Here is a 16,692-nt window from a genome sequence, read left to right on the forward strand (position 1 = left end):
TTCGACCTGCAATGCAGATCTGAACCTGAGAAAGGAGAGGTGGAAAGAAAGGAGACTGGGTCTCAATTCGAAGGGCCCAGGATGTAGCATAGCCCCGAGAAAGTCCTGGGCTCAGGAGGCACCCCCAGAGCCAAGATGACTACTAAGAGTCCTGCGTTGGCAGAAATGGCCTGGCTCTAACCCGGCTACCAGGCTCAGTCCCTGGCTGTGAGCAGCCTGCGGCAAGCATGACCTGAACATCACCGTGGATCCCAGCGTGTGGCAGCTGGAGGCTGCCTGCTGCCTGCACCTCTCGTGGTGACATACTCAGCTGCTGTCTGTGTGGTTGTCATACAGTCTTTCTTTGCTTTTCCGCTTCTGGGAAATATAGAAAGATTTTACCAAAACTTATTTGATGACAATTACTACTACTTTGATTCTTTTGCATTGAGGCACCCTACCCTGTTCTACAGAATAAGGGCTTGGGAAAATATTAATATTGCTAATTTTAGTAAATCTTTGCCATCATAATAAGTTTTGATAAAGTGCTTTAATCTTAGGTATTTTTTAAAAGATTTACTTATTTATTTTAGAAAGAGAGAGGGAGAGTGGGGAAGAGGGGCACAGGGTAAGGGAGAGAGAATCTGTAGCAGGCTCCCCGCTGAGTGTGGAGCCCTACATGGGACTCAGTCTCACAATCCTGAGATCATGACCTGAGCCGAAATTGAGAAGCAGATGCTTAACTGACTGAGCCACCCAGGTGCCCCTAATCTTAGGTATTTTAAATATATATTTTGTCAAAACTTTGGATTTATAGTCTTAGATTATTCAATTTGTAGAAAATGCCTACCATATAAACTAAAGTATGTCTTTATTTTTCAATCCAAAGAAATGTATAAATTCATATTTCCATGACCATCATTTCCTTTCTGAATTTTGAGATAGTTGCCTGGAGAGATAAGTGATACAAGAGAAGATGGGTGCACACATAAATAAATAGATAGGCTGCTGCTAGCTTTTCATTTGGATAAAATAAACCATCACAGTCTTCAGCATTTCTCATATGGACTCTTAGCTTTGGTCATGAAACGCATTCATTGCTCACTGGAGCAATGCATTCTTTTCTGATCTTCTGAAATGGATAAGATGAAGTCATTAAATAAAAACTAAATAATCTACTGTAGCCAAAATTCCCAGCATTGACAAGAATACACCATTTTAAATTGCATACACACACACACACACACACACACACACACACACACATATAAATTGTTTAGTGACCAGTGTCTTTTACCTCTGGACAACTAGACATAGTAAAATTCAAGTTGTGTAAGAGAAGGACCTCTTTTTTGTAAAATGGAAGAAAGTCTGCTATAAAAGGAAGGATGAGAAAGAAAATAAAGCATGACTTCTAGAAAACAGAAACATTCTCGTGGAGTTTTAGAAAGGACTATATTTAGGAGTTAAGTATCTAGAAATTGGTTACCAAAAAGATTACCCATGACAAAATAGCTCTTAAATTTTTTTCTTCTGGGGACCCCTGGGTGGCTCAGCGGTTGAGTGTCTGCCTTTAGCCCAGGGCGTGATTCTGGAGTCCCCATGTGGAGCCTGCTTCTCCCTCTGCCTGTGTCTCTGCCTCTCTCTCTCTGTGTCCTTCATGAATAAATAAAATCTTTTTTTTTTTTTTTCTTCTGCAGTCTCAGGCTGTGAAGACTGCTGGCCTGTATGATCTTCCACGCTTTTCTCTCTACCCAATAAATTCCAATTGCTTGGATCTGCCTGGCATTCTCTAAGCACTTAGTATATGTTCGTGACTCTGAAAATTGGTTCTTTTTTTTTTTTTTTTTTTGTACTGATAAGTTCTTCACTCCTGGCTTTCAAACTTCTACGCATCCTTTAAGACTGACCTTAAGGGGCACCTGGGTGGTTCAGTGGTTGAACATCTGCCTTTAGTTCAGATTGTGACCTGGGGTCCTGGGATCGAGTCCTGCTTTGGGCTCCCCACAGGGAGCCTGCTTCTCCCTCTGCTTATGTCTCTGCCTCTCTCAGTGTCTCGTATAAATAAATAAATAAAGTCTTAAAAAAAAGATTGACTTTAATATTACCCAATCTTTGATTTATCTACTCTCTCCAAATCACTTTTCCTTCCATCCTTCTATGACAGCTTATAGATAGACTTATTTGTTTAATTACTTCTAAAAAAGATCTTTATCTCAATAAAGATTTGACAAAATTATAAGATATTTGAAATGACTTGATATATGTATACATTGTGAAAGATTTCCTTCATTGAGTTAATTAACACACCCATCACCTTACATATAGTTCCCTTCCTTTTTTTTTTTTTTTTTGTTGAGAAAGTATAAGTCTTGTCTTAGCAAATTTCAAGGATGCAATGAAATGTTATCAACTAGCCAGCATGTATACATTATATTCTCAGGCCTTTTTTATCTTAGAACTGAAAATTTGTACCCTCTTACCACCCTCTCCCTATTTACTGCACCTCCCACCCCTGGCAGCTTTTCTATTTTTATAAGTTTGGCCTTTTTTTTTTTTTTTTTTTTTGTAAGATTCCACATGTAAATGACACCATGCAGTAGTTTTCTTTCTCTGTCAGGTTCATCGATGTTGTCAAAATGGCAGGATTTCCTTCTTTTTTTTTTTTCCCTTTTTAAGGCTGAATAATATTCCATTGCATATCTATCTGTCTGTCTGTGCTCACTTTACATTGTTGTGGGGTAGGGAAACTTAGTCTCAGCACACAGGCTAGCTTGAGCTACTAATGCCTTGGAAGTTTTCAATATTTTCCTTATAATAAAGAAATTCTCAAAAATGTTCTCACATATTTACATCACTCAAGAAATAAATGCCAATACTGTTCTTTTTCTCCTTGAACTTACAGAAATTATTTCTCTCTAAGGCCTGGTACAACCTAGATATTAATTTGCTGGACAATCCTAAAAAGACTGATCAACACATTTATCACCAATTATTAGGTATTGATCACCTAGTGGGCTGAATATTATCAAAACCTCAGGATTCTTCACCACTTAGTTATGCAGATAAGAGAACCAAATGCTCTTTTAATTAAGTTAAGAGTGAGGAATCGGAGGCTAAGACATGGATTTGGACAATCATTTATTATCTGTGTGATCTTTGGCATATCTACTAACTTTTCTGAGTGTCACTGTTTTGTTTTGTTTTGTTTTGTTTTTCCTGTAAGAACAGTGTATTAGTTTGCTAGGGCTATAATAAAAAAATATCACAGACTGGGTAGTTTAAACAATAGAAATTTATTTACTTACAATAATGAAGTGAGAAGCCTGAAATCAAGATTCTTACCTTCATAATCATGAAACCACATATCATTTGGTTATGACTTTGCAAAGATATAAGTAAGGTACATGAAGCAGCCTAGCACATCAAGACCACTTCAAAAATTATAGTTATTATTTTGTTTAAAATATATATTAATCTCCATGTTCCACGGTTTCTGATTTATGTACTGTTTCGTTCAGCTATAAGTATCTTTCAAATATCTATTTATGAAGTTAATGGTGAAAAAGATAAACATCTCTGCTCACAAGCATTCACCAGACCCCACAAAGGATGAACACAGGAATGTTAATACTAAACTACCCACTTGGAGGAAAACTTGGGTGTTAAGATCATTAAAATCTGAAAAATTTAAATAAAAGTTTTATATTTGATTTTGCATTCTGAATTTATGTTTACATTACATTAGGAAAGATTTGTTCTAATAGCTATTTAACAGTGTGCTATTAGATAACTATTGTTTTTTCTTAAAGATTTTATTTATTTGAGAGAGACAGAGACAGAGATAGTGAGAGAGAGCATGAGTAGGGGAGGAGAGGAAGAAGTCAGCTCCCCGCTGAGCAGGGAGTCTGATGCAGGACTTGATCGTAGGCCTCTGGGATCATGACCTGAGCTGAAGGCAGACTCTTGACCAACTGACCACACTGATGCCCCTATTAGATACTATCGTTAATATTTAGTTTAGACCAAATATGACTACTTAGCCTCCCCCCAAAAGAATATATGTCATGTAACTTTCAGGGTCTTCCTTTAGGATAATGTAAACATCTTGCCCTTGATGGGGATTAACTGTACAGTCATGGAAATACTATTAACAACCAGAAAAAGAAACTGTATCTCAGATTTGGCAAAGTTAATTTATTCCTTTTAGCTTTCAGAAAGCTTTCATAAAAGTAGATAACAAAGAATCTAATGTATAATCTTGTTGTGAGTGGGTGGTTATACATTGAGATATCTGACACCCAGTTGTTAGAAGATCAGAAAAATGCAAAGCCCAACTGAAAGGCTAATTGTGTTTTGTGCCACATGTGGCACAGCAGTAACAGAGAGGCACACTGTGTGTGGGAAGAACACTCTTTCTGAAGGCTGAGAGCCATTCATTTTGCAGTATGTCCAAACAAAACTTATAGAGAAGAATAAATTTGTTCCACTTTTCTTACCTTCATTCATTAACTTAATAATTCATTCATCAAAAGATCTTTTAAAATAAACAAGAGGAAAATTATTTATTTATATACTATTTCAGCATACATTTCTCTGGTTCTTTTTTTTTTTTTTTTAATTTTTTTATTTATTTATGATAGTTACAGAGAGAGAGAGAGAGGCAGAGACACAGGCAGAGGGAGAAGCAGGCTCCATGCACCAGGAGCCTGATGTGGGATTCGATCCCGGGTCTCCAGGATCGCGCCCTGGGCCAAAGGCAGGCGCCAAACCGCTGCGCCACCCAGGGATCCCCATTTCTCTGGTTCTAGTTCAAAGAACAAAGGGTCACTTGACATTGAATTGATTCAGTGATTCTCGAACTTTCCTCTTACTCCCTCAGTTTCCCTGACTTAACTGCTACAGGGAGCTCTCAGGAGCTGTCATCAACTGGGCACATGGATCCCAGTCCTTTGAATTCAGCTTGCCTAAAAGGAAAAAGGAGGTTGAAGAGGTGGAGAGCGTTATCTCACCAATTCCGAATACTCGTGGGCTCATGGGTGACTGCCCTCATCAGCTCACTGGCTTTGAAGCTCCATTGCTGCTGTATTTCCAAGCTCATAGTCCTTTGAGAAACCTGTGGCCACAAATGAATCTGAAATAGAACTTGGGTAACAATTTGGTATTGATTCTGAGATAATGTGCGTATAATATTCTATATTTGATACAGGAAACCATGGTTGCTTCAACAAATTTGTAAGCTATAGAAATATCATTTTTTTCCCATTGTGAATCTTAGGAAAAACAAAGGGCTACCAGACCATAGTGCTCTTCCAGGAAAAGAAATATAGGGGATGAATAATCCTATTTGATTACACAGTAACAATGAATATTTTTGGATAAATTCTTTGTCCAGCAACTTACATGTGATTAGTCTTTACTTGATATTATGAGACCAAAATAATTATTACATTTTTACAGATAAGAAAGTAAGACTTGCAGAAGTCAAATAGCTTATATAATCTCACATGACAATTAGTGTGATCCACACCAAAGATCTGTGCCCTTAACCACTACCCTAAACTGTCTTCCCTATTTAAGAACTCCAGGCTTTTGCTTATTTTTTTTAAGAGTTTTTATTTACTTTTTAATTTGAGAGAGATTGAAAGAGAGAGAGAGAGAGAGAAAGGAGGAGGAGGAGAAGGAGGAGGAGGAAGAAGAGGAGGAGCAGAGGGAGAGGGACAAGCAGACTCCATACTGGGTGCGGAACTCAGGTGGGACTTGATCCCAGGACCCTAAGATCATGACCTGAGCCAAAATCAAGGGTCTGATATCCAACCAACTGAACCACCCTGGTGCCCGCTTATTTTTAATAAGCATAAACCACTTTGCATTTCCTTGAATCATTAGATCCATGGTGGTGGGAGCAGTAGAGTTCTCCCAGAAAGTCCCTTGAAAAGGGGAGGGAATGGCAACCCCACTACTTAGAGGAAGAAAGAGCCACTGCTGCCGGCCACAGCAACCGTGTCTTACCTTTAGAAACCCTACTGAGTGGTAGAAAGGAGGAAATATCAGTGTCAACACATTTGATGATCTACCAGTTAAGACTTTGAGAACTAACAGTAGACCTGTGTGGATGGGCCTTTATCCTGTATCTGTGTAAGGTCACTTCACTTCCTAGGATATCTGCAAAATTAAGGAATGTATTAGCTGACTATTAAAGTATTTTCCACCTCTAAAATGATGTAAGTCTATGAAATACTGCATTCAGAATGTAGGTCACCTTCCCTTTACCCCAATTTCCATCTTAGATCTATTATTTCCCTTCTAATGCTCAGTTCAGCCTGTATTGTTTCTTTCTTTATGAAAACATGTACACTCAGGAGAGAACTAGAATAGTGAATATGCAAGTGTCAATGTCACTTTCAAATACAAGACTTTAAAGAGACTGTGCTATTCTTCCAAGTTAATCTTTGTTGAAGTCTCTTAATCTGCAAAATAACATTCTAAGCAGAAACCTCAAAAACCTTGCTATTAAGAAGAAGTTTTAAGCAAGACCTATTGTTACTGTAATGCTTATGTAATGCTTACTGACATTTTAATGGCAAGAAGTGCCATGATATACTTTGTAAATCCAACATGAATGTACTAATAGTGATATTGAATATCACTATTTTTACATCAGTTTTGCAGTGGTCATTGGGTAAATATTAGGCCAGTTTCTTAGTAGTGTATATTTAACCTAGTTATTATGAGTGTTCCATCATTTGAACAGGGGGTTGTTCTAAATTCTACTTGTGATTTCTCACTTTGTCCTATTGTACAAGCAATGCGTGTTACAGACTATTTGTAATCACTTCTATTTTTTCCTCAAATAACAAAAACACCTTACATCTAAGGAACTTTCATACCATTGTCGCTTCGAAGTCCTTTGATAAAAATACTACAAAAAAAAGAAATAATTCAAATATGTTTTCTTGGTGCTCTTCAGAATCCATAGCACCCAAGATAAAACTACTATTCCTAGATTGTCTTATGGTTCCACACACAACCAGTTCAACCATTTTTGACTGATGTGGTGAGTCAGTTCAGTGAAACAACCTGTAAATTTCATCTCATGTACCAGTCCAACCAATTTAACTCCCAGGGAGTTTGAAACAACCAAGCAATCAACTCAAGCAAAGAAATTAAAGTAGTAATTTTACCTGTAGGTATAGTCTAAGTGATTGATATGAAGTTACATAGGTTGGTGTATTTTATCCACATAAAAATTATGTTTTCCTTATTATAAAATATTCCTATTGATTTATTATGTTTTTACCTGTATATTCTTCTAAAATTAAGTTTACATGGAAACATCCTGAATTTTAAAAAGAAATGGAAAATGAATAATTTCTACATTTATCTCTATAGTCTATTGAGAAGAGCTTTAAGTTGGCAGTGAAAAATAAAGTTAACACATGGCACTTTAACAACTGTAGCTAATCAAGAATAGTATGAAAATATTAACTTTAAAAAGCAATTTTTAAAAAGTGCAATTTTTAAAAATATTTACTGAAAGCTATACACATTCAATGACAACAACAATTTTGGTGAAAGCTGTCTCCTTTTTCTTTTTGTATGAATTATTTCACAGAGAAATATTTGACTTTTGTTTCAAATATTTTTGAAAAATATTTGTTTCCATGACTGTATGGACATTATAATTTCTTATGCACTGTCAGAATGCTGAACCTTGCAGGCTGTCATTTAAGATCAGAATGTATACACTTAGGTATATCCACTTCCACCTGAGGTGGAGTAACTGAGAATGGAATTTCCACTGAAGCTGAAAAAGGAAACAAATGGACAAAACATATGAAGTAAGAGTTAGGGATCCCTGGGTGGCGTATCGGTTTGGCACCTGCCTTTGGCCCAGGGCGCGATCCTGGACACCCGGGATGGAGTCCCACGTCGGGCTCCAGGTGCATGGAGCCTGCTTCTCCCTCTGCCTGTGTCTCTGCCTCTCTCTCTCTCTCTCTCTGTGTGACTATCATAAATAAATAAAAATTTAAAAAAAAAAAAGAGTTACTGGGACACTAGCCTCAGGTAACATAAGACTGATCCTGAAAGTTCAGAGAAAATGAGGTGTACCCTATGATTTCCCTAGCTTATTGTCTTGACAGAGTTTCCAGGTCATAGAATATGAAGGCAGAACCAAGCCAGAGTCCAACCAACTCCCTGAGTTGAAGAGCAGAGCTGAGGATCTGAGGACAGAAAAATGCTGGAGTTTGCCTCTTCAAGGTTCTGGAGAGGAGAGAGTTGCACAGAACAGGAAATCCAGAGATCTGAGAAGGACTCACGTCTTTAGCATGGTGTAGGTGAGTGCACGGTGGGAGGAAACTACTCCAAGGCCAGGGAAAGAACCGCCTGCATGGAGTAAAGGTGACAGTGCCTGGCAGTGACAAAGAGCTGAAAATAGTCCTTTCCCCCATGATTCATGGGGCATCAGGTGGAGCTCACAGAAGTGTCCTTATCGATAATGGGAGATAATTAGTTTTAAACACTTCTCCAATCTTGCCTAACAAATCTTAAAAGCAAGTTCAAACAGTGTCTGTATAAATTAACTCTGACTCGAAACAAAGCTCAAGAATATATATGATAATACAAAAGTATCCAGCATCTACCAAAATAAAATTTATAAAGCCTGATATTCAATAAAAAATCATCAATGATTTTGCCAACTGGCAAAATAGTAGAAAAATATGACTCATAATGAAGGGGAAAAAAATCAATCAGTTGAAAGCCAGAGCTGAAACAGATGTTAGAATTAACAAATAAACATATTAAAGTAGTTATCATAATTCAATTTTATATGTTCAACATTAAGTATAGAGATGGAAGATATAAAAAAGATAAAAATTGCATTTCTATAAATGCAAATTAAAATGTTTGAAATAAATAATACACTGGATGAGATTAATGACAAATGCAACATTGTATATATAAAATTAGTAAACATGAAAATTAGGAATAAAAACTATGAAGTTGAAACAGATGAAGGACAATTTTTTAAAAAAATGAACAGAGAATCTATGAGATACGGAACAACAAAATCTGAAACTTGAAAAGTAGTGAATATACTTATAGTCAAAGTGGCTGAAGGAGGGGGACAGGGACAGAAAAAAATGTTTGATGAAAGAAAGGCTGAAAGATTTTTAAATTTAATGAAATCTATGAATCCACAGATCCAAGAATCTCAACAAATCCCAAGCCCAAAAAATAAGAAGTCAACTGAAAGTCACATTCTTGATCCAATTGTTAAAAGCTAGTAGGAAAGAGAAAATTCTTAAAATCATTTATATGATGAACTTCTATCCAGAATATATTAAAAAACCTCCCCTAACTCATTAAAACAACTCATTTTTTTTAAAAATGAGAATATGAAGAGACCAAGAAAAGACATACTACTGTGGCAAATAAACAAATGAAACAATACGCTACACTACCCATCATTAAAGAAATGCAAATTAAAACTATAATGAAATACCACCACACTTCTGCTAGAATGGCTAAAATTAAAAGGTGTGAGCATCCCAAGTGTTGACAGGGATGTGAAGGAACTGCATCTCTCATTTGTTGCCAATGAGAATTTATAAAACAAAAGAATATAATACTTTGAAAAAAAGTTTGGCAGTTTCTTACAAAGTTGCACATACCTCTGTGATCCAGCCATTCTACAAATAGATATTAACTCACGAGAACTATGTCCATAAAAATATCTATACAAGACTGTTCAAAGAAGCTTTAAAGTTCATTGCCAAAATCTCCGAACAAATCGAATGCCCATAAACAGGTGAATGGATCAGCAAACAGTTATGTTTCATACATGTATATAGTATAATTAGTCTATGCAAAATTTATATAATGGAATACTGTTTACCAATAAAAATGAACTCTTGATACATTCTACAGTATGAATTAATCTCCTAATAATTTTGCTGAATGAATGAAGCACATAAAAATAGAGTATTCAGTATAATTCTATCAAATTCTAGGATATGTAAACCAATCCCTCGCGACAGACTAATCTGTATTCTGTAGTCACAAACGAATTCAGGTGCAGAGTAGTGTGTGGGCGGAATCAGGAGAGGCCAGAGAGAGGATTTCTTATTTTTTTTTTTTTTTTTTTTTTTAAATTATTTATTTATTTATGATAGTCACAGAGAGAGAGAGAGAGAGAGGCAGAGACATAGGCAGAGGGAGACGCAGGCTCCGTGCACCGGGAGCCCGACGTGGGATTCGATCCTGGGTCTCCAGGATCGCGCCCTGGGCCAAAGGCAGGCGCCAAACCGCTGCGCCACCCAGGGTTCCCCAGAGAGAGGATTTCTATAAAGGTACAAGGAAACCTTTGTGAGTGATGGAAATGTTCATTACCTTGATTGTCTTAATTTTGCGTGGGTGTATACATATGTCAAAACTCATCAATTTATACATGTTAAATATGTGGTGTTTGTTGTGTGTTAATTTTACATCAACAAAGCAGTCTAAAAAATAAGTACGTTTAGGAAAGCATACCCTTCCCTGGCCCTCGCCAGCCCCCGTTAACACTCTAACTCGGAGTGCACCACAGTGTCACAGTAGTAACATTTTAAATTTTTAAAAATTTTATTTTCAAAATTTAAAAAATATGTGTATGTTCCTTTGACATTACTATGATCTTATTCTAGGATACAAATTATTGACTAAGTGTCTTTGCATATAAATATTTTCATCATCTTGGAATCCCTCTTTAATGGGATCTTTCTTTTGGGGCTGTTTTGCCCTTAACTAGATATATTATCCCTCCTTACCTCAGCCCTGGAAACCAATGCAAGAAAAGCCCACTTTGTGATGACTCCCCAATTAAGCGTTTCATTGTGCAACTAACTCTTCAGCACAGAAATCATTTAATCCATGCCCTTACCAAAGAAATTATTCTTAAATTTGGGAAGTTTAAAACATTTTGTGGAGGAGTGCCTGGCTGCACCACCCAGTTAAGTGCCTGACTCTTGGTTTCCACTCAGGTTGAGACGTCAAGGTGGTGAGATGGAGCCCCTCCTCCAGCTCTGCCTCAGCTTCTCCACCTCTCCTTCTGCCCCTCCCCCACTCATGTGTGCTCCCTCCCCTAAATTAAATAAATAAAATCTTTATATTAAAAAAGAAGCCTTTTGTGGAAAAATATTTTTTTCATTAAAGAAGCAATCCAGGGCGGGGTGGGGGGTGTGACTGGGTGATGGGCACTGAGGTGGGCACTTGATGGGATGAGCACTGGGTGTTACTCTATATGTTGGCAAATTGAACACCAATAAAAAATAAATTTATATATAAAAAAGAAACAATCCATATTTCTTACAGAAAAATCTAGGGTCATCTGGGTGGCTCAGTCGGTTGTCTGCCTTCAGCTTAAGTCATGATCCCAGGTCCTGGGATCGAGTCCCATGTCTCAGCAGGGAGTCTGCTTCTCCCTCTCCCTCTGCCCCCTGCTCATGAGCTCTCTCACTCTCTCTCAAATAAATACAATCTTTAAAAAAAAAAAAAGAAAAATTTAGAAAATAGCAAAAAATGAACATTTATGTGTGCTATGTAGTTACAACTACTATTAATATTTGGCATAATTTACCTGCATTGTTCAATGAAAAATCCTGTTTACATGTTATAATACTATATAAAATCATGTATCTTGTTTTTTTTCCCCACTTGATTTTAAAAAGGGCATTTTTGTCCTAAACATTGATTTCAATGGCTATCATAAATTCAATCATTTAGACATACCACAGTTTATCACCCATCTGTTGTTAGACACTTACATAGTTTTAAATGGCTTGCTGTTATACATAATATGACCGCATTCCCCTTTCATGTAAAACTGCTTTCTTGGGGAGGTGTCTCTGGACTGGAATTACACTTGAGCCTTGAACCACACAGGGGTGAGGAGTGCCAACCCTTCACAGTCAAAAACCCACATATACCTTTTGACTCCCCTGAAACTTGTGTGTGTTGTGTGTGTTCTCCCCCAGGACTTCCTTAGAAGTCAGTTCAGCTTGAACCAGACATTCATGTGCTAAGTAATAACCACCTCCTAGGCATCCTCTTAGACTTGAGTAGAAATGTCTAAAGGTCTACCTCTCTGACTCCAATGATGGTTTCTGAGATGAAATCAAATTGAAAATTTGAGTTTGTTACTGTTAGCACGCCAAGAAAGCCTCCTTCCCCAATCTGCCTCCCCCACCTCAGTCACTCTCTCTATGAGAATGTCATAAAATAAAAATGGTGTCAGTATTTTTTATCTTGAGAATGTGTTCGGAATTTTCTTCCACAAAGTTCAGCTTTTATTTAAAAAAATATAATGGGAAAAGGTGCTGGTGGAAATATTTGAGAAGTCATTAGCGTTGATGGGTAGGGAAGTAGGAACCACTTAGCAGAAGATCAAAGTGAGAGCAAAAGAGTAGCCAGAGGCAAATTAAAACCCTGGCTGAACAAACACATTATGGGTAATAAAGTTATATTGATATCAATGAAAAGACAAATAAAACTTAAATTGAGCACGCTTTGGTTCACTACTGTGAAATGTCTTAAAATGTTTTAAAAGATGGATCATTCACTTTGAATGGCTAACATTGTGGACAGGATGGAGCTAAGGAATAAAATCCTGGAACTTACTTCCTACTGGAGTAAAGATGAAATAATCTGGGTGGGAGAGACATGAGACCACCTAGTATTTAGTGCTCAGAATGCAGCCGGAAGCCACTTGCTGAGGGGCCCTTAACACTATTAGTCTTTTTTTTTTTTTTTTTTTTTAATTTGAGTAGATTGACACACAAGGATATTTTAGTTTCAGGGATACAGCACAGTAATTGAACAGGTCTACATGTTACCTATGATCTCCTCCAAGTGTAGCTCCCATCTGTCCCCGTGCAACGCTGTATCAGTACAGTTGACTGCATTCCCCATGCTGTACCTTTCACCCTTGTGACATTTTCATTTTATAATTGGAAGCCTGTATCTCCCACCCCCCCTTCACCCATTTTATGCATCCTCTACCCCTTTTCCCTCTGGCAACCAATAGTTTGTTCTCTGTATTTATGCATCTGATTTTGCTTTTTGTTGGTTGATTCGTTTTGTTTTTCAGATTTCACATATAAGGGAAATCGTGTGGCATTTGTGTTTTCTCTGACTCATTTAACTTAGCATAATATCCTCTAGGTCTCTCTATGCTGTCTCAAGTGGCAAAGATCTCATTCTTTTTTTTTTTTTTTATGGCTGAGTCATATCCTATTGTGTGTATATACATCACATCTTTTTTATCCACTCACCTGTCAGTGGACACTTGGGTTGCCTCCATATCTTGGCTCTTGTAAATAACTCTGAAATACACATGGGGGTGCATATATCTTTTCAAATTAGTGTTTTCATTTTCTTTGGGTAAATACCCAATAGTGGAATTAATGGAGTATATGATATTTCTAGTTTTAATCTTTTAAGGAAACTCTCCACTGTTTTCCACAGTGGCTGTACCAGTCTGCATTCCCACCAACAGTGCTGGAGGGTCCCTTCTTCTCCACATCCTCACCGACACTTGTTATTTCTCGTCTTTTTTGATTCTAGCTGCTCTGACCAGTGTGAGGTGATATCTCATTGTAGTTTTTTAAAAGAGCTGGGAAAAGCACAGAAAAGAGCACCAAATGTAAGACACGTGCTGCCACTTCCTGTCCTGAGTGCCCTGACAGACATTTTCAATCAATTGTGGCTTTCTTTGCCATTAGGCCTCAACACGAGTCCTTCTTACTATAACAGATGGACTTTAAAGCTCTTAAACATGACTTCCAAATCTGAGATCTACAGATGCTTCGGTTTTTGCATTACCTGCTTATTTGATAGAACTGTTGTGAACAGTACATAAAATAGTTCCTGTTAAAGTACACTGTCCATAAAATGGTGGGAATTATTAAATGCAAAAGTGACGACTAAGTTGATTATTAGCCTATATTTCTAAAAATGTGGCTAATGCAATAACAGGTGAGATTGCTTTGCCTACGGCCTATGAGTCCTTACTGTATGCAGATTTTTTTTGTTAGAGTCACAATAGACTCTATGTACGTCTCCCTTGAGACTGTGTGCTTCCTGAGGAGAGGACGTGTGTCTTTCATCCTTGTATTTCTGGCATGTGTTGCACTGTCAGGAGCACAGAATATATCCAATACTTGAACTGAAATTAGAATAAAAATCTGGATAGCTCACTATTTCTTCAACTTTTTTTCACAATTTCTTTTTTCTTAATTTTATTTATTTTTTAATTTTTTATTTTTTTATTGGAGTTCACTCTGCCAACATATAGCATAACACCCAGTGCTCATCCCATCAAGTGCCCCCCTCAGGGCCTGTCACCCGTCACCCCAACCCCCTTCCCACCTCCCTTTCCACCACCCCTTGTTCGTTTTCCAGAGTTAGGAGTCTCTCATGTTCTGTCTCCTTTTCTGTTTATCACAATTTCAATTAAGTCTAGTGGTTCAGAATTTTACCTTCCGTCTACGTTAGGCATTTCCCAGGCACTGTGAACTTGGATTTCATACAATTTCGTCTGGATGGTTTTTGTCCAATTCTGTAGTGATGTTTATAAACCAACACACAAGATATTCTTCTAAATTATGTAATAATGTGCCTGCATTTCACTGGAGATGGTTCCCAAAAGGAAACTATTAATCCAACCACAAATATGTTTACGTTTTGGATTCAAAACCTAAAACAGTGATAGAAGCTTTGATTTTATCTCCGTGCTCAGCCTTGCTACTAACTGCCAACTGATTTTGAGATTCCAAAGGAAAAATTTTTCATATGTGCCTTCTTGAGCATCGTGCATTTTATTTCCTAAGAATTTAGGATTCAACTTGCTCTGCTCTGAGGGTGGGGTGTTTTAGTTTATAGAAATATTGAGACAGCAATGCATCAGCAAATTTGTATTGGGAGGAGAGATGAATATTTCAAAGCTCATATGCCTACTGCCTTGGGAGGAATTTGTAATCTGGATCCCACAGCTGTTGCTAAGTGAACCAGTGGGGTCATTTTCCTCTGGCTAAGCCAGTAGGGTGTTCCCAATGCCTGTCTCTACTGCAAGATGCTCTCTGCATTTTTATTACTTTCTGTAACCTTAACAACTGTGTTTGGAAATGCATGATTTTTTAAAAATCCCCTTATAAATTATGTATGTCTCTATTGACTTGAAATCATGCTCATTCACAGGTTCTGCATTTGGGAGAAAACAAAGAACATTTGCATAGGGTTAAATTCTTAAAATATTTTTTAAGGGAGGTTGCTAAATGGAAAAGCTAATTTATCTGAATATTCTAGGAGAGGGTTTTTGGAGTGATTTCATACAATCTGGTGTGTGTGTGTGTATGTGCTCACACATGTGCAAGTGCACAACATGCTCCTTAGTGTGAAGACAGACTCCATCTTTTTTCCTACCTCTCTCTCTTGGTAGCATTGTGTTGCTCCAACAATTGACTCTAAATCTCAAAGCTGTAAGGGATAATGTAAGGCTGTCAGCCAGGAGAAAGAAGAGGCATCAAATTTTAAGGAGGAGAGTTTTCTAAAAGTAGAAGGACAGGGAGGGGGCAGATAGTCGGTTCCAAATTTTTTATATCACTGTGTACCTCAGAGCAAAACAGTGCTTTGCACATAGTAGGTTGTCAGCAAATTTTGTCAGTCTGATATTATTATATTCTCTATTTTTACATTGAGGACTACTTTGGGACTGTTTTAATAATTATATTTTTGGAGAAAGGAACACATAAAGATATATTAACCATATATGGTTTATGTAATATAAATATGCCAGCCTCTGAAAACACCTGCTGCTTGTTTTCATAGAACTTGCTTTAATGAAAAAAAAGAAATTGTTTCCAAGATTTGCCCCTGATATTAATGTTCTCGTTTTAAGAATTTCTCACTTCAATCTGAGGAGAGACACTGAGTCCTTTGGGCCACACTGTTCTCATCCTTGAACTACTTGAGCCCTAAACTTGAGTTCTTGTTTTTAAAATGCATTATTACATCATCTGTCTGTGTGAATAATGGCACGAGAATGAACTCATGGTTACAAATGACTTGTGATTTGGAAAGGTTGGCTTTTATAGCTTTTGAGTCCACAATACAGAGTTGATGTACATAATGAGTCATTTTTTTCCCATTCAACAGCAATATGTTTCCTTCACTGAGTTTTGAATGGGTCTTATGAAGAGGATTTTCAAGTGGCTCCTGGGAGAGCAAGGCAGTGATTACTGACTTTACAAAAGCTACTGTGGATATATGTTGCCATATCACCAACATTTCTGGTGATTTAAATTCAGCACTAAATTGGCTCTGATAATGTTAACCAACAAATTGGATGCAATTCCAGTGGCACATATTCTGACATCTTATCTAGGGGATCTCAGCTGTTCTCCTGCAGAAATAAGTTTGGAGCAGGGCTGCAATGCAACCTTAATTACAGGGCAGATGGACCAGCTACAAATGGATGTTCTGCTGCGAGATGTTCTGTTCCAGGGAAGGATGCAATCAGTTCAAGCTGTTTTTGACTGATGCTTCAGATTGTGGTCTTGTAAACAGGTCTGAAAATAGCCACTTTTTAAAGACTGTAAATTCCTGTAATTAGGGTATGCCTTAGAAATTAACCCTAAAAAGAACACAGGTTGGAGGATGGAGTAGCTTTTAGTT

At 37.4% G+C, this 16,692-nt stretch overlaps 1 protein-coding gene across 2 annotated transcripts in view; it reads left to right on the forward strand.

Annotated features, from left to right (window-relative positions):
• Positions 1–8,318, forward strand: part of SNX7 (sorting nexin 7) — a 114,251-nt gene extending 105,933 nt beyond the window's left edge. For both annotated transcript variants that reach the window (XM_077905552.1, XM_077905550.1), the window contains one exon: positions 8,124–8,318. In XM_077905552.1, coding sequence (XP_077761678.1) covers positions 8,124–8,318 — 195 coding nt within the window. The remainder of the gene's footprint in view (positions 1–8,123) is intronic.
• Positions 8,319–16,692: the final 8,374 nt, after the last annotated feature.

Source organism: Canis aureus, chromosome 8, assembly GCF_053574225.1.
Source record: "Canis aureus isolate CA01 chromosome 8, VMU_Caureus_v.1.0, whole genome shotgun sequence".
Lineage (NCBI taxonomy): Eukaryota > Metazoa > Chordata > Mammalia > Carnivora > Canidae > Canis > Canis aureus.